The 19,525-nt window shown below is 31.6% G+C and overlaps 1 protein-coding gene across 3 annotated transcripts; it reads left to right on the forward strand.

Moving 5' to 3' along the window:
- Positions 1-1,746: 1,746 nt before the first annotated feature.
- Positions 1,747-6,231, forward strand: LOC101515485 (prohibitin-1, mitochondrial-like). Of its 3 annotated transcripts, none has more exons than XM_004488736.3 (6): positions 1,747-1,900; positions 2,680-2,863; positions 3,076-3,192; positions 4,588-4,758; positions 5,075-5,287; positions 5,844-6,231. In XM_004488736.3, the coding sequence occupies exons 2-6, from the start codon at positions 2,702-2,704 to the stop codon at positions 6,033-6,035; spliced, it is 855 nt and encodes a 284-aa protein (XP_004488793.1). In that variant the 5' UTR covers positions 1,747-1,900; positions 2,680-2,701; the 3' UTR covers positions 6,036-6,231. The 3 variants fall into 3 exon arrangements, with proteins under 3 accessions (XP_004488793.1, XP_004488794.1, XP_004488792.1); XM_004488737.4 differs by lacking the exon at positions 1,747-1,900 and adding an exon at positions 2,119-2,201; XM_004488735.4 differs by lacking the exon at positions 1,747-1,900 and adding an exon at positions 2,209-2,386.
- Positions 6,232-19,525: the final 13,294 nt, after the last annotated feature.

Below are 19,525 nucleotides of genomic sequence, written 5' to 3' on the forward strand. Positions count from 1 at the left end.
GAATATGAGAATCTTAATTATTAATGTATTTTAAAAGATTAATTACTTTATTTTATAAAATATTAATAATATTTTAGTAATTATCTTTTTGTTTTTGGTAATATGAGAATCAAATTTTATTTTTACCTTTTTGTTTCATCTCCTTCTCCTAAGGCCTTGAAGATTCCGTCAGAGACTCCAAATACCACTGTGAAAGGTGATGCTCCGTCTCCTTCCAAGTCTAGTTTGAAGTATATGTGATTTGCATGGGAGTTCTCTTTTGATGAGAAGTTTTTCAATCTTCTGTGTCTTTTTTTTTTCTTTTTCTATTTGATTTAATATTAACCTGGCCTATTTTTTGTATTTAATATATGTATGTAATGTTTGTTTTGTATTTTGAATCACACGATCGAGTTTGATTGTAAGATAAAAAATAAAGACTTAAAATTCATATGTCTAAATAATGAACACATGACAGTAGATAGGGATGATAATAGGTTAGACCATCCGTCACCTGTCTGGCCTGGCCTATAAAAATGTTAGGTTAATTATGTTTTTAAAGCCTATTTATTTAAATAGGTCAGACTTAGATTTATAAAAAAATCTATTATGTCTGACAAACCGACCTATATATTTTTTTATTATTTATTAATATTATTTTTATTATTATTATATTAATAATATTATTTTCTACTTTAAATTCTATCAATTAGACAATTACTCAATAATCATTCTATATTTAGTAACGATTCTATATTCGGTAGCCGTTTAATTAGTCAATAAAAAATTTATTATTTGAAATCAAAAATTATTTTATAGGGTTTATAAGATGTTTGTTTCAGATTTTTTTAAAATTATTTTGTTAAAAAAATTATTTTTTGTTTAATATATATAAATATATAGACATTGATATTGGTGGGTGAGATTAGCATGTGGTATTAGTAGAACATTTAAATGTTTTAATGTAAATAAGACTTGTAAATAGACTTTCAGATCAGGCAATACTTTTAAAAAGATCAGGCTAGACAAAAAAAAAATACTATGATAGACTTAGTCTTAAAAAATAAAATCGTAGGTCAGACTCAAACCTTTCAAAGTCTAACCTGACCTCACCTATTCTCACCCCTGAAATAATTAATGGTTGAAATTAGTATTGTTTAAAATTTATTTTATATTGCGACTAATTACAACTTTGTCACATTTACATGCCATATAAAAAATTGAAAGATAATACTTGACGCGGTGATAAGCAGTGATAAGCGGTAATTGATTGTCTATTAGATATAATTTTATATGGAAAGTGTATTTTTTAATTTCTTAATAATTATTCTTGGTTAGTGAAATAGAAAGAGATCAAACTTATAATCTTTATTAGAAAAAAAAAAAACTTCTAATCTATAATATCCAAATTCCTCATTGCATCTAAAGTACGCTTAAATTTCAAATATCTTATTCAAAGAATTAAAATAATAAATTTTAAATTAATCCAGCTTTTATTTGACAATTAAAATTATAATTCAAGTTTTTTTCATTATCTTTTATTTAGGATTTGAATTTTTTTTTCAAACGATCAGGGTTGACCTGCCAATTAAAATTACTTTTTTGAATATTTTTAGGAGTATATATGAGTTCGGGTCGACCCGCCAGCCTGATCACCCAACTCAATCCGACACAATCCGTTTATATTTGATTCTGATTATTGATTCAACAATTTGAACCGTTGGCCCGATCCGGTAACTAGTTATGATTTTTTTTTAAATCTTGTTTGACCGTCAAATAGGGTTTCATTACTCTTCTTATTCAAACAACAACCGTCATCTCTAGCTTTTCTTCTGTTCCATATCTGCTTCCACCTTCTTTTTCTGTTTGTTCACCTTGGTCTTTTGTTCTACCAGTCCCACGTTCTTCTTTTGTTCCACAGGTTCTCTATTTATTTAAATGTTATATTTTGTTATAGTTTTGCATAATAAAGTTATGAATTGAAAGTTTATGTTTATGATGAATTTAGTTTAAATTTTTTTACATTTGTTAAATACAAAATTTTTGAGTTAAATATTAATGAGCAAAAATATTTTTATGCAAAATTTTATTCTTGTGGTTAATTTATTTTAAATTTTTTACATTTAAATATATTAAACACTTTTTTTTAGGATTATATTTAAAAATAGTAATTACTCTAACACTAAACAAATGAAACATTTGTTATTAAAAATTCATAATAGGTTAGTAAACTAAAATGGTTGATGAGAGTTATGTGTGATGATGAATTTCTCAAGTGTTTGTACTACTGAAAAATCTGCATAAATCTCTCGTCGCTGTTGATCGAAATTTCCAAGATATATTGATTTCCATTTCTCCAATTATCTGTTTCTAAAATCTTCCATGTTTCGAATGCAAACTAGTTCCGGTCCCATTTTTTTTTTCATTCAACGGAGTATTTCAATTCTATTTTTGTTCCAATGCTTGAAAGATATCTGATAAATCAATTATTATTTCTGTTTTTTTTTTATCAATTGATAATGAGAAATTTCGTGTAGTTCATTTTCTGTCTGGATTTTAGTTCATTGATTCTAGATCATGTGTGTGTGTGGTGCACTCGCACAAAATCTGAAACTATATTTGATGGCGTTTGCAGTTATGATCTCGTTCCGAGCTGGTGCTGAACTATGCTAATTCGTTTGATTTGTAATTTATGTTCAGTTAGGGAGTGAATACGAAGAATATGAAAGTTCCAAACGTTCCAGGTGGTGGTGTTTCCTCTGCAATGATGAAATTGGGAATTGTTGGTGGAATTGGCTTGTATGCTGTTACTAACAGTCTTTACAATGTTGAAGGAGGTCACCGAGCTATTGTTTTCAACCGTCTAGTTGGTATCAAAGACAAGGTCATTGTTTCTCCAGATAATTTAGAATACAAATTGAAAATGATTGGTTAATTACTGCATTGCAGTGAAGACGATGATTTTTAACTGGATCTGATTGTTATAGTCCTTCTGTTATGATTTTAGCTCATCGTGGTTGAATCTATCGGTTTTGGCACCGCAAAGTCTGTATTTTGTTTGGCTGAAATGAAATTGGTATCTTGTTTGATATGCAGGTTTACCCCGAAGGGACACACTTTGTAATTCCATGGTTTGAGAGGCCTGTCATCTACGATGTCCGTGCGCATCCCCATAATGTTCAGTGTACATCAGGTAGTCGTGATCTCCAGATGGTAAGTAGTAAATAATAAATCTAGTTGTACTTAGACTTGCATGTTGTCAAATCATTAGGAAATGGTTTTGAATCTTGATATCAAATTCTCAGAACCTGTCTCTTGTCCCCTACCTTGTAATTTCTTTGGAATATAAATTGCATATATTTGATTCTTTATATGTATTGTTTTCATATTGATTGACAGAAGAAGTTTTCTTCTGCGGAATTGGGAGTTTTTTTAGCATTTGCTTCTCTTCTGTTTTCCCTCTAGTTAACTAAGTATCGTTCTTAGACCCTGTATATATTCTATTATGTTTGACCTGTGATGTAATTTCCATCAATGTGAGACAGACATAGAATTGCATTCAGAATTAAAAGGGCGTTACAATTTCATAAGAATTTGCTTGGAAGAGCTTATGGAAATAGCTTTTGGCATGCGCATAAGCTGTTTTCATAAGCTTCATGTGATTGCTTTTAGAATAGTTTATACAAAGTTTTCCCTAATTACCTCTTTGGTTGTAGAAATAACATGCATAAACTCTTGCTGATGAGTGTTTATTGAATAAACACTTAATCAAGCTTTTTATCTAAGTGCGCCCCCTTTATATTTTGCAATGTTTATTCCCGTTTAGCTGATTTCCAATTGCAAAAGCATTGTTAAAGTTTTTTATTTATTTATTTCTAGCTGACTACTTTTTATTGCACAAAATAATAGCTACTTTGGGTAAATCATGTTCAAATGGTAAGATTTAATGATATATATAATTCGGCTGGTATTTTCGTTTTTCTCATCGATTGTTGAAAATTTTAATCTAGTGCTCATGGGATTGGAACTTTAAAAACCCAACAAGTGCTCCTAAAAAACCTAACTATTAGATACCAATGATCATTTTCTATTCAGTGTTTATATCAGCTATTCAGCTTAAACTTTAAACCTAGCAAGTGCTCCTTAAAAATAATTCAAATCTGAAATGATGTAAACATATTTCGATCATTTCCCACGGGGTGAATTAAAATGTCTTCTTTGTGAACTTTTAATGCTGTTAGACATCTGTTGAGTGGCCTTACAGTTGGAATATCTTATGGCAAATGCCTTATCAACATCCCTTGTTGTGTGAGCTACAATTTTCCTTTTTAGCCTTTGTATTTAGAATCCATACTCTCCCACACACTATCTGCATAATGTCCTTTCTTCCACTTTCCCAAGGTTATTCGATGCCTTATTTGTATCTTCTAATTTATTTGGATGCCACATTGTTGGATGTTTTAATTAATATACTTTATAGGTAGAAAGGATGTTTAGTTTCATGAAACTAATTTCCTGTACTTCATGTTTATTGATTATAGATGTTTTATAAATTTAAACATGTGCAATATTGTTCTTTTCTTTAACTTGCGTATCCATGCTTTACAGGTGAAAATTGGGCTTCGAGTCCTTACTCGTCCTTTGCCCAACCAGTTACCTACAGTTTATCGGACCCTTGGAGAGAATTATAATGAAAAGGTTTTACCTTCGATCATACATGAAACTTTGAAAGCTGTGGTCGCCCAGTACAATGCCAGCCAGCTTATTACACAGCGAGAGGTAAGGGGAAAAGCTTGTCTGCATGATGCACGAAAGATCAAGTTATTATTTGACAAAGTTGCTAGTTGCTGAGTTGTCTATTTTCTTTTGCGTGTCATGCTGTTAAATTGTTTTTGTTTTGATACTTGTTAGAAGTCCAATGGATACACACAGCACAGTGTGTTTTATGAAATTAAAATCAAATCTTAAGAGTTATACATTGTTTTGAACTCATGTGAACTGGGGAAGTATTATTGCTTTGTTTGTTTTACTTATGCACTGTTAATTTACATTCTTAACAGAGAAGTATATCTTTTAATGGATGTATTCTTTGTAGGCTGTTAGTCGAGAAATCCGGAAGATTCTGACTGAGAGGGCAGCCAACTTCAATATTGCCCTTGATGATGTGTCCATTACTAGCCTGACCTTTGAAAAGGAGTTCACTGCTGCAATTGAAGCTAAACAGGTGGCTGCACAAGAAGCTGAGAGAGCTAAATTTGTTGTTGAAAAGGCTGAGCAAGACAAGAAAAGTGCTATAATTAGAGCACAGGTAAGAAGAAAATGTCATCTTTGGTAACGACTAACAAGTGTTCACAAATCTGCTTGTTAAGTTTAATGTGTGAAAAGACTAGATGAGATAGGATTAGGAATAACGACATTAGAGAGTTGGGGTAGCACCTATCAAATAAAAGATAGTGGAAACTCAACTTAGGTTGTTTGGGCATGTGAAGAGGAGACCTGAAAGTTTGTAGTAAGGAGAGTGGATCAATTAAAGGGTAGTCAAATCGTTAGAGAGAGTGAAAGATCTAGAAAAACTATGAGAAATTATATAGGGGACCTAGAGATTAATGAGTTTGATAGAGATATGATATATGACAGAACATTATGGTGTTGTTTAATCCTTGAAGCTGACCCTACTTAGTGGGATAAGAATTGATTGTTGTTGTTGCAAGTTTAATGTTAAATTAAGGAGTATATATATTGGTAGTTGGCAGTTTTCTATTTGCAGTTTTACACCTCAGACCACTATTGATCTACATTACATGTTGGCCTTCTTTTGCTTCGTAAATATTTAGTTCTTCCTGATCTTTCTTACAAATCAACAGGGTGAGGCTAAAAGTGCTCAACTGATTGGACAAGCCATTGCCAACAATCCAGCTTTCATCGCACTGAGGAAGATAGAAGCCGCGAGAGAGATTGCTCATACTATATCAAATGCAGCAAACAAGGTTTACTTGAATTCAAATGATCTTTTGCTGAATCTTCAGGAGATGAATCTGGAGCCTGGCAGGAAGTGAGCTGGTTCTCTTTAATTTTCAAGGATCAATTTCAGAATTTAATATTTCGTGAAAAGTCTCCTGAATTATGATATAGTTGGCATGGATAAACAATTGAATGACAACCTTTATATATTTTTGGGAGAGGGATCATTTGAGTATGATACACAAACAAATTCTTCACTTTACATAAAATGAAATACCTTTAGCTACTGAATCTGTCATCTTGATTTTATTTTGCCGCCTTAAATAAGTTGGATTGTCGAAATTTATATTTTGCACACCAATGAGTTAGACAGTCAATTTATTCTAGTATAAAAATGTTTGTTTATCTGTATATTCGATACATCTTCTTTTGCAGTGTTTTTACCCTATGATCTTGATTTAGTACTATTATAAGCTTCAATTTAAACACTTGCATAAATATCCGTCACTAGATAAACAAATAAATATTTCCAAATGTTTCAAATTAAAATAAAATTAAGTATTGATCTTAGTTCTTTTCAAAAGTTTCAAATTAAAATAAAATTAAGTATTGACCTTAATTCTTTTGCTACTGTCCCACGTTGATACATATTTATACAATCTTCGTTCTCATTGATACATATTTATATTTTTTGTTGTTCATTAGTATTAGAATAATTTTTTTCTACACATATTACTTAATTTATTTTTATTCATAATTGTTAAACAAAATTCATGAATGAAAACAGAATTTGATTAAACGGAGAAATGGAAAAAATCAAAATCAGTTAAAAAAAAGTCACCAAAAGTACCTATTTTTAATCAATTATTTGTACCCCAACTATTTTGGATGGACCGTCCATGATCATATCGATTAAACTCAATTTTTTTTCTTTAGTGGTATTTAATTAATTTTATGTAAAAAAAGTCTTATTTAATTATAACTTTATTATTTATCTTTTTTTTTACATAAATCACATTAAAATAAAATATTGACACAAGAATGAACTCTCACAATCAGTTATTTTTGTATTTCAATTGTTGCATTGTATAATAATATTATATTCACCGTCATGTAAACAGTTTTTCTGTTGGCTCTGAGTGATTCTAATGAATTGATATAAAATATTTTATACTATCAATTCATATAAATTAAACAAAAATAATATATATATATATATATATATATATATATATATATATTTATTGACGAAATATTTTTCAATGAAGTCGTAAGAATACGAATAAGAAAACAAAAATGTTTTGGTAGACATCCTTTTTGGTTTATACACCTAGATTATATTTTGACGAGTTAATGTAATTTTGTAGAGGAATTCAAATCCTTTAAGTAAATTACTTTGTTTAAATAATAACTTTAAAGAGATTTATAAAACGAATGAATTTCATGACATATTTTATCAAAGTTAAATTTAGATAATTTCAAGTACTACCTAAAATTTAATAATTTCACACTTTATAGTATATAAATCATTAAATGATCCCTATAATTTATGCATGTTTACAATTGTTGAAATGATAATGCCAATCACAAGGAGAGGGTGTTTGAATTGTGATTCCTTTAAAAAAAAAATAATTCTTACTTTTAAATTTATTTAACTCAAGATAAATCTTGATTTCAAACACAACAAAAGCAGAAAGTTATTGGTTAGTGAAATCAAAAGAAAATTTTCATACGTGATCTATGCTTAGTGAGTATGAAATAAATAGAGACAAAGAAAAGAAAATGACACAATCCTCACAATTTGTGATTTTTTACACTAAAGTGTTCAAACAAGAATGTTCTGACTTTTCACACTAACTTTCAAGATCAATCTTGATCAGTTACAAAATTTCACCTCTCAGTCGTAAAAAGATTTCCAACAGTTATCTTTTAGTCTAAAAAGATTTTTTTACAAGTCACCTTTTAATCACAAAAGGATTTTTACAATACACTCAAACTATCTTTAACACTATAGTCTTGAGCTTCAATGAATTGATAAAGAGGATTGATGGATCAGAATACACTCAATACTTGTTTGAGTTTTGATTATCAGCAAATAGATCCTTAAATCTAGTGAAACAAAACTTGAGCTTTTGCTTAATTGAAAAGCTTAGATTTCTCAAGAATGATTGTTTAAGTGATTGATTGCTTGCACTTTAAACTTTTGTTGTTTCCTTGACCTTGAGGTTCCTTTTATAGGCTTGATGAAGACTTATGACAACTCATGTTGGCGTTGGAAATTCAGCTGTCCAATTTTAATTTTAATATACATGTGTTGTAATATAACAGGAATGTTTTTGCTTTATAACCAGAACGATCTTCGTTTCTGTTTTAAGTAAGTGTTGGATTGATCTTGTTGTTTGTTCTTGATGCTTTGCTTTGCTATGCCTATGTTAATTTTTTTGGATTAAAATCTGTTGGGAATGATTTTGCGTACATAAGTCTGGTACTTTTGCAATGAAGACCGATATTTTTGCAAACTAGAGCAATCTTGTTTAAGGAAAGCTTTGTTCTTTCGCAAACTAGAATGTTCTTGACTTGATTAGACTGAAGGGTGTGAAAAATCATAATAGTCTCCGTTTTTCTAGACTTTTGTTTTTAATAACCAGAATGATCTGGCTTTGTGAGGACGACTTTGCTTCTATCAAAATGATCTTGTGTTGTTATGTTTACCACATATCTTCAATAATATACTCAAAAATACATATTAAATAACAACACATTTTTAGAATCGTAATTAGAAGTTTAATTAACTTTGTTTGATTATCATCAAAATATTTATTTGAGATTTTGCCTCAACAATTTTGACCCTATATATTTTAAAATTTGCATATTAGTTCTAGTATATTTTTTTATTTTTTTGTAAATTGATCTCTAAAAATTGTAAAATAATCCATCAAAGTTTACAAAATTTTAATTTTGACCCAAATTTAATTTTGAGTTGTGTCTAGAAATTTATAAAAATAGCTCAATTTTCAAAAAACAATTTTTTATCCCGACAAAAACTTTGAAAATAAAAAGAATTCAATTGAAGTATTTGAATTGTCTAAAATTTTAATTTACCTAAAAAATTTAATTACTCTATTCAAACACACCTATTATTTTTGATAAAAACATAAAAGAGAGTGATGTAATTGATGTCATATGTCAATAATGTGATATAAAAAAATAGGATTACAATGAGATATTAGACAATATATATATATAGACGAAGTATCATTCAATGAAGTCGTAAGAGTATGAATAAGAAAACAAAAAAAATTTGGTAGACACTCCTTTTGGTGTATACACGTAGATTATATTTTGACGAGCGAATGTAAGTTTATAGAAGAATTCAAATCCTTTAAGTAAATTACTTTGTTTAAATAATAACTTTAAAGCGTTTTATAAAACGAATGAATTTCATGACATATTTTATCAAAATTAAATTTAGATAACTTCAAATACTATCTAAAATTTAATAATTTCACACTTTATAGTATATAAATCATTAAATGATCCCTATAATTTATGCATGTTTACAATTGTTGAAATGATAATGCCAATCACAAAGAGATGGTGTTTGAATTGTGATTCCTTTAGAAAAAAAATTAATTCCTACTTTTAAATTTATTTAACTCAAGATCAATCTTAGTTTCAAACACAACAAAAGCAAAAAGTTATTGGTTAGTGAAATCAAAAGAAAATTTTCCTACGTGATCTATGCTTAGTGATTATGAAATAAATATAGACAAATGAAAGAAAATCACACAGTCCTCACAATTTGTGATTTTTTACACTAAAGTGTTCAAACAAGAATGTTCTGGCTTTTCACACTAATTTTCGAGATCAATCTTGATCAGTTACAAAATTTCACCTCTCAGTCGTAAAAAGATTTCCAACAGTTAAAGGAATAAAAAGATTTCCAACAGTCGTAAAATTCTTCCAGAAACCATTTTGATGGTGCATGTCACTTTCAAGGAATAAAATAAGTATTTATTCGTTAGATTGACCTTCTCATGGATTATATGGTGACAAAACACAACGAGTCAAATATTTTTGATGAAGTTGTAGGATTTTAAAAAAAAATATGAGAAAAAATAATAAATATTAAATATTACAAAAAAGAGAAACTATTGTTATACCACAATATGGTGCAGCCTTAGGTTATAGGAACAATTAGATAAATCTTCAAATCCCTACAACTGCTATGTCATACTATCATTATAGATGACAGAATTCCGGCCGTCTACACAAGAATCGTACTAATGCTCTGGTTGCTTTTGTGTTCTCTTTTTTAAAAGATAAAAAGTAGAAATATGAAAGAATCACAAACAGTTGCTTGGTTGACAATTATTAAAAATTGAAAATAGTTATGGGATTGATGTTGGAAATGATGATGCTTAAATAAAAATTTATTGGAAATAATGATGGCATTTATGAGAGCTAGTGTTGTTGTGAATTGAAAAAAATGAGAAGTCCCACATAGGAGGGATAACACTCACTAGTAGGATATATAAGGTGGATGTAATGGACTTGGGGAAGGCTCTAAGGGGCACCTCAATTTTGTGAAGGAGGGAGAACACAAACAAATGGACCACCACACACGTGTGCGCGTCACCGCCGTCTGGCCGGCCCGACCTTGGCTACGTGGTCATAAAATATAGATTTCTTCGGCACTTTTTCACCAGTCACTAGACTAACATCCATTAGGGTGCTTAGATAAATCTATGTATGGTCTTAAACAAGCTCCTAAGCAATGACATGAAAAATTTGATAACTTGATTATGTCGAATAATGAGTTTAAAGTGAACGAAAGTGACAAATGCATTTATTACAAATATGAAAATGTTTCTATGTAGATGACTTACTCATATTTGGTTCAAACATTCATGTTGTAAATAAAGTGAAATCATTGTTGAGTAACAACTTTGATATGAAAGACCTCGGAGAAGCAAGTGTAATCCTTGGAATCAAGATTACTAGGTCAGAAAAGGGAATCACTTTGAATCAATCTCACTACGTTGAAAATATCCTAAAGAAATATAATTACTTTGACTGTAAACCTGCTTGCACACCATATGATCCAAGTGTGAAACTTTTAAAGAACTTTGGTGAAGGCGTTAGACAAACTGAATATGCGAGCATCATTGGCAGCCTCATGTATGCCACTGATTGCACTAGACCCGACATAGCCTACTCGTGGTATTGTTGTGCGGGTTTACTAGCAGACCTAGTATGGAGCATTGACACGCTATTAAAAGAGTCATGAGACACCTTAAAAGGACCATGAGTCTCGGATTACAATATCAAAAGTTTCCTGTCGTCCTTGAAGGATACAACTATGTTGATTGGAACACCTTATCAGATGACTCCAAAGCAACCAGTGGCTATGTTTTCAATATAACCGGTGGTGCTGTGTCATGGAAATCGAAGAAACAAACGATATTGGCTCAGTCCACTATGAAATCTGAAATGATATCACTAGCTACTGCTAGTGAAGAAGCAAGCTAGTTGAGATGCTTGCTAGTAGAGATCCCTTTGTGGGAAAAGCCATTGCCAGCTGTGTTGATCCACTACGATAGTACCACAGCTATTGCAAAAATTGAGAATCGTTATTACAACGGCAAAAGAAGACAAATTCGTCGTAAGCACAACACACTTAGAGAATTACTTTATAAAAGAGCTATTATAGTGGATCATGTACGCACTGATGAAAATTTAGCAGATCCTTTGACGAAAGGATTAGCTAGAGAGAAAGTCCTAAATACATCCAAAAGGATGAGACTATTGCCTATAAATTAATGAGTCACTTATGATGGTAACCCGACCTAAAAGACTGGAGATCCTAAGAATTAGGTTCAATGGGTAATAACAAGTCATAGTGATATGAGATGAACATGCTACATAATATATGAGAGAAGCATGAGTCCTGAAGCGATAAAAGGATGAGATAATAGAAACTCTTAATGAGATCTATACTCTATGTGGAGTGGAGTACCTAGCTACAGAAGTACTCGTGATAGACTCACCTATGTGAATGTGGAAGTGGGGGTCGCTTCCTATGGAATTTTGAGGCAGAATTCCTAGAGCGTTCACTATACTGGGATACACGTGCATGGCCCTAAATGCACGGGCTTTTGAGAATACACCTAATGAAAAGGTTGTGCGTGGGTTTGATGTCAGAGATAGAGTTCAAGACGACGAGTCACTCTTGTTGAATCTGAATCTTACTTGCTATGCAAAGGTTCAAGTCAAGAGACAACTTTGTTTATGCATAATCTTATAGAAGTGTTTGACGCTATTCAAAAACCTATTTTTTAAATTCAAGTAGGGGATTGTTGGAAATAATGATGCTTCAATGAAAATTTATTGGAAATAATGATGGCATTTATGAGAGCTAGTGTTGTAGTGAATTGAAAAAAAAGGGAAGTCCCACATAGGAGGGATAACACTCACTAGTAGGATATATAAGGTGGAGGTAATGGACTTGGGGAAGTCCCCAAGGGGCACCCCAATTTTGTGAAGGAGGGAGAACGCAAGCAAATGGACCACCACACACGTGCGCGCGCCGCCGCTGTCCGGCCGGCTCGGCCTTGGCTATGTGGTGTATTAATTTTTTAGCATATGAAAATTAATTATTTATTTTAATGAATTAAATACTTGCGTTTTGTCTCAATTTGATACGTTAATTACGTAACTGTCCTCCACCGAGTCAACATCATTCATCTGATCTAGTCTTCCTTCCTGAATTCGTGCTTCTGCTTTTTGCCCGGTCAAAACTCTAATATTGGTCTTACGTGTCTGTTATTGCTCGGTCAAGAGTTAGAGTCAAAGTGCACGTTTTTGTGATGTCCTATTTTTTAGCGCAAGTTCTGGGGTCATTTCTTGGAGCACGTTCTGATGGATCCCTTGATTCTCTCAGATTCAGTTGCGAATTTCCTCTATAAATAGAGGGTTCTCCTCAGTTGGAAAATGACACCAAAAGCTTTTCGTATCTAAGGCTTTTCTCACTTCTCCCCCTTCTTACTTTTTCTTCTATTTCTTACGAGTGGTCTTACTGTGCAATAGAACTCCGATACAGAGTATCTGAGCTGTTTTATCCTAGGGACTTCGTGGTTGATAGTCTGCCTTGCACAATTTGGGCAGTGCCTCGAAATGTCTTAAAGAGAACTACCTAATCCGCTACTCAACCCAGTAATATTTTTCGGTGGCATTGTTATTTTTCTAAAGGTTTTTTAAACTTCTGAAACAACAATTGCTAACAATTTAACGTCTAAGAAACAAGAAAATGACAATCGACATATTCACATTAAAGATAACAGCAAGACATGCTCAGAGTAACAACAAATTGATATAAATCCTACTTAGCTGAAATAACAACATATTGCGACAAACAAAATACAACAAACAATAAATGATTGGATTGTCTCTCAAATTCTCAATCTCAAACAACACATGCTCAGAGTATAAAGGCATGCTAAAAAAACAGTTTTACAAAGTTTAGCAGGGAATCAAAAATATGTACGTAGTTTTTTCTACATTGTTGCCAGTGGGAAAAGATAACTAAATACCAAATAATAACTGGGGTGTTAAAGTCTTTTCCACAAGAACAACAAAATACGTTACAAATTGTGCAATGTTACGTGTTGAGAGTATGTCTCCTGGTCATTTTTGTATTCAATGATTTTAGATGCCATCTTGTGAAAAATTGATGTCAGATCCAGAGGGTACAAACAACGGAGGTAAAGAGTCTCTATATGACAAATTGCTTTTATTTTCATCCTTGGAAGAGAATTCAACTAATCTGCATTAAAGACATTTTGTCAAAGTCTATGGCATACAATTGTTACGTAAAGCATCATTTTTTACCAATAACAGATGGAATTTAATATGGAAAAACTAATTTCATTTCACATATTTAAGCCACAATGGCCAAAGCTTTGTGCATTGGGTTGCCCTTTTTCATATTTGATATACAAAATAAGAGTTTAACATAGAATATGACATATATATATATATATTTGAAAATATAATATAATCTAGCTATTTATTCATTTTTAAATAAATTTTAGATATGCAAAGTTACATTGTTAAGATGTTCTGTGATCTAAATTCACCATGATTCTAAGTAAAAATAAATTGGCCATTAACTTATAATATTTCCAAGCTCAAAACAACAAGACATGAAATGCCCAAATAAGTAACTATGCCTCAAAAAGGCACAGAACACCCTCTCAATCAAGGAACCCACGAAAACACTGACCTTATTTTGATTCAATAAAAACTCTATAAACATCACTATCTCCTATTTGTATGTATGGTTTCTGATTAACATTATTTCTTGATTCACATCTCCCTTCAAATTGATGTTGCTGGTCAAGGAGCATCAATTTGCTAACTAGAAACTGATGGTGTGAGCGGGGAACAACTTTGGTAAGAATGTCTACAACTTGAAATTGAGTACTGATGTGAGGGATGGATATAACCTGATTATCATAAGTCCCACGGATATAGTGACAATCGACTTCAATATGTTTGGTCCGCTCATGAAAAATAGGATTTGCAACAATTTGAATAGCAATTGTGTTGTCAGCATAGAGAGACGTTAACTCTGTTTGAGGGAATCCAAGTTCATCCTAAAGACCACAAAGCCAAATTATCTTAGAATAGTAGACATGACACGATGCTCTGATTCAGTAGATGATTTAGAGACTCTTGTTTGTTTCTTACTTTTCCATGATATCAATGAAGAACTAAGAAACATGCACCAACCAGTGACAGATCGCTGAGTGTCGGGACACCCAACCCAATCAACATCACTATAGGCAATCAATTTGGAAATTGTACCAATGGGAAAGAAGAGACCACGTTGAGAGATACCTAGCAAATAGTGAATTATGGGACGAACTGCTGCCAAGTGAAAGTGGCGAGGAAAGTGCATGAACTGATTTACTTGCTGAACAACAAATGATATGTCAGGTTGGGTAATTGTCAAATAATTAAGACTACTCACAAGTTGTCGATACCATAAAGGATATGTCAATAGGTGACTCTCATCTCAGTGATATTTCACATTAACCTCAAGAGGATGTCTGATCACATCCAGTCATGAACATATCATCAACATAAAGGAGGAGTAGAACAATGCATGTAGATGTGCAATGAATAAATAAAGAGGAGTCATACTGACTCTTAGTGAAAGAGAACCCAAGTAGAGTGGAACGAAATTTCCCATACCATGCTCTAGGTGCTTATTTCAAACCATATAAAGAGTGTTTGAGCTTGCACACACCATTAGATGAAGAAAATAGACCTTGAGCAGGAGTCATATAAATATCTTTAGGGAGATCACCATGAAGAAGGACACGATCATGTACAAGGTTTTCCAATTTTTTTCCTTCATTTTAACAATTGAATAATTGTTAATTTAAAAAATAATAAAAATATTTTAAAAAACAAAATACTATTAATAAAAAAACATTAAATTGAAGGGAAAAAATGTGGTTAAATAGATGTGGCAAAACAAATGGTGTGTTATATTATTTTAACAACTCTCTTTTATTGTAGATAAATTTATATTATTTTAACAACTTCCTCCTATTTTGCAAATAAATTAGCAACCTAATTATATTTTGCTAACAACTTCCTTATATTTTTTTCTCCGGATCTAAAAAATAAAAATAATTATAATTAAAAAAAATAGTAAATTCTATTAATAACATCAAACAAAATACATTAAATTGAAGAAAAAAATACATCAAATTTGAGTAGATGTGTCAGCACCGTTTGGACAATGTTTCCTAGAATGACCAAAGACTCGACATAATCTGCACTTTCTTGGTACTTTTACTGTAGTCTTCATTTATGTTTTAATACGTTTACTCATTGGACGACCTTTCTTGACTTTTCGTATTTGAGGATTGTGACACACCTTAACACCTTCATATTCTAGTAAATATCATTTGTTTAGTATAGGTTGGAACGTTTCTTCGTAGACTTTTAATATTGTTTCCACCTTATACACATCAGGTATAAGACTCCAATAATCATATTTTATGTTAGAACATGTTGTTATAACATGCGAACAAAGCATATGTATAACTTGATATTTCTCATAGTCGCACCACTTTTTGGGAAGGTTGACAGTGAAATGATCAATTGGTCGTCCTTCTCTTGAATTTATCGTCTCGTGGACCATGAAAATATGGTTGCTCCGATCAAAATTGTCAACTTTGTGACTAATGGATTTACCTATTTCGAATTTCATAAAATTTATGTATTTTGTCGTGTATACCTAACCATAAGCTAAAATTGATGCGTGTAGTTTCCCTTTTTTTTGGAAATAGTGTCCCTGTCTTATAATAACTTGATTGGACCAAAGCAGTGATGTGAAATTTGCGTGTGTCTTTTAATACTCAATTTATCGACTCCACAAGGTTATTTTTCATGTGACCCCAACAACTACCTCCATCAAATTCTTTAATCCAACTTTCTCACGGTATTTTGTATAATCATTTTATAGTCTCCCGGTTCATTATGCCGATTTTAATTCAGTAGTATCTATATGTAGGCTCATTAATTGAGAAACATGTATTGACATAATAAACAATCAGTCAAAAAATTATTAAAAATTACACTAATTAAATAGTAAGAATGAAATTATTACTCATAGCAACAACTTTGTCTTCAATGCATTATCCTTAAATTCTCTAGCAAAATTTTGTGAAATATGTTTGACGCATAACAAAGGTTTTGACGGAGGATTTTGCCACCCATTATTTGAATTATTATAAGCACTTTTAATGGATTCATGTCTATGTGAAATCAAACAAATGTTGGCTTGTGGAGTGACGTATTTTCTCAAATTTCTCAAAAAGAAACTTCAACCCTCTCCTGTCACACCTTCAACAGGGCCCCCTTGTACTTTTCGTACAACTGGTTTGCTAAATCTAAATGCCATATGCACGAAACAAAAACCCAACATAGTCGATCCTACTTATCAAACTATTCTCATGATAAGCTGAAATTGTTTCCATTTCTATTTTGGTTCCTAGAGCAAATATTCACATAACCAACAACCATTGTGGGAGTTGGTCGTAAAACTCTTCGCAATTGTCAAAAATTTGTTCGGTCGCTTTATTTTTTGCTATCCAAGCCTTTCTATAACTTACTGTGTAGCTGTGCAAAGCATGAATCTTAGCAATAATGACCTTCACTTTGATTGAAGGGTCCACTTTTAAAACTTGCATTATGCTTGTACATATCATTTTAGAATCGAGCTTCTGATGATGTTGTGACAATGCAGAATTTATGCATGTATGAGATAGACTCAATTTATCAATCACCCACAATTCACTCTTTTTGTGTTTTGAACCTCTACATCTAACAAACAATTTGGACTTAAACAATTAATAACATACTTTTTTGAATCTGATTTTTGTATCGCAAAATTTAATTATTGTTATAAATGGTAATGTTTGGTTATATGTATGCATTCATCCTTGTCTGCAAACTTCATTCTAATTGCAAGAGTTCCATCTATGTTGGGACTTCGTTAAAAAACTTGTGATCAAATTTAGTTGATATCTCTACATTGTTTAAATTTATGTTCTTTACGTGAAATGGTGGATCGAATACAAGTAAGATATGTTGGTCTTCTGATTCTATATCTTCGACAACATCAATGTCGTCGTCAAAATCACTAGATGATTCATCGAAGTATTTTTAATCCTTTTCACTGTAATGTCTAATTCTTCCTCGTTGATATTATATAAGACACTCAACGGAAGATCGCATTGTGGACTTGCTGGGGGAGATTCATGATGGAGTTGAAAACTATCCGGATGAGTTTGTTCAATTTGGCTAGAGTACGGTTCATAGTGTTGTCATGCAGAATATAAGTCGGGTTGATAAAGGGTGTTTTGATCAAAAGATTGGATGTAATCCATATAAGGTATGTTTGAGGTTGATGGTTGACTAATGTGAAGTAGCAATGTCAATTTACAAAAAAAGGGGAAAGGGGGGTTTGAATTGTAAATTCACCTTTTTAAAATTTTCTATTAAAACTTAAAATATTTAAATCAAGATTGATCTTGGTAATGAAAACAAAAAACGGAGAACGTTCTTGGTTAATGAAAAACACATGATGACTCTTCATCATATGCATATTTTCCCACTGTTTTAGTCTTATTTATCCTCAATCATCAGTTAAATTAAGGATTTATTTGATATATTTTATTGATTTTTGTTTTTTGAGTTAATAAAATATTTTGTGTTTTATTTCAGTGATTAAGTAGGAATTTTTCGTAATTTTACATTGCGTTGTGTTTTAGTGCAGTGCTGAATTTTGGTGAGAAATCAACATGACATATGTAGCGTATTTCAGCCATATCTGGAGTTGTAGATGTTCAATTGGAGTCAAACCAAGTGCAAATGAAAGCTACGATCCATAGCTACAACTTTCATGAAGACACCGGAACCAAATTAAGACTCGAAAGACGAGAAAATGCAATATACGCCGGACAACAAATGATGCGCGCCCAAGCGCACTTGAAGCGCGTTTTCCAGCAGTTGCTACTGCCCAAACGCGCCTGGGGCGCGCGACGCGCACCAGCAACCATAAAAACGCAGATTTTTACTGTTTTAGGGATCTTTTTCACTATTAGGAAGTTGGGAGACTTGTACCCTAGCATAGAAACTCAAAGACAACCGTTTCTAACATCATTGGAGCAGTTTTATCAAGAATCATTCATGAATCCTTCTTGTAATTCTTCTCTAATCTCTATCTTTTTTTATCTCTGTCATGAGTAACTAAACCCTATTTGTTAGGGATGAGTGTAACAAGATGAAACCCTTATTTTTATGATTTGATTTCTAGTTATATGAATGAGTTTATTGAATTATTTTTCTCATCTCTGTGCTTAATGCTTTTTATTGCTTGATCAACATTAAAATGTTTTACGATTTGTATTTTGAAACGGAAGTGGACTTTACAAATGCTTGAGATGAGAAATTCATGAATTTGTAGTCTAGACATAGGTGCAGGTCATGAAACCAATTAAATTAGTTGCAAAGCAATAATTTACAAGAGAATTTCTATACGGTAATGCTTAATTCTAATCTTAAATCTACTAAGGAATTAGGGGTTACTTTGAAATTAAAGGTTATGTCACTAAGACATTAGGGCAAGAATAATAAAGAGAATTCGGTAATAATTCAATAAAGGAATTCAATAACTAGGATCAAATTAGACACCAAGGTTGGATTCGAAGTGAAACTCATCCCTGACATTTTTCTCAATTTATAAAAGATCAATTTTATTATTGTTGTTACTTTCAAATATTATTTCAATCAATTTGGAAACTTTTTGTTCAATTTTAGTAATTAAATATAATTCAGTAGTAAAATGCAATCCTTGAGTTCGACACTCGGTATTACCGTTTTATTATTACTTGCAACGATTCAATACACTTGCTGAAACGCTATCAACACACAATTTAACTTATCTATATAAAACATGATTAGAAGATAAAAAATAAATAAAGATAATGGAAGAGATATCACA

Source organism: Cicer arietinum, chromosome 1 (genome assembly GCF_000331145.2).
Source record: "Cicer arietinum cultivar CDC Frontier isolate Library 1 chromosome 1, Cicar.CDCFrontier_v2.0, whole genome shotgun sequence".
In the NCBI taxonomy this organism is placed as follows: Eukaryota; Viridiplantae; Streptophyta; class Magnoliopsida; order Fabales; family Fabaceae; genus Cicer; species Cicer arietinum.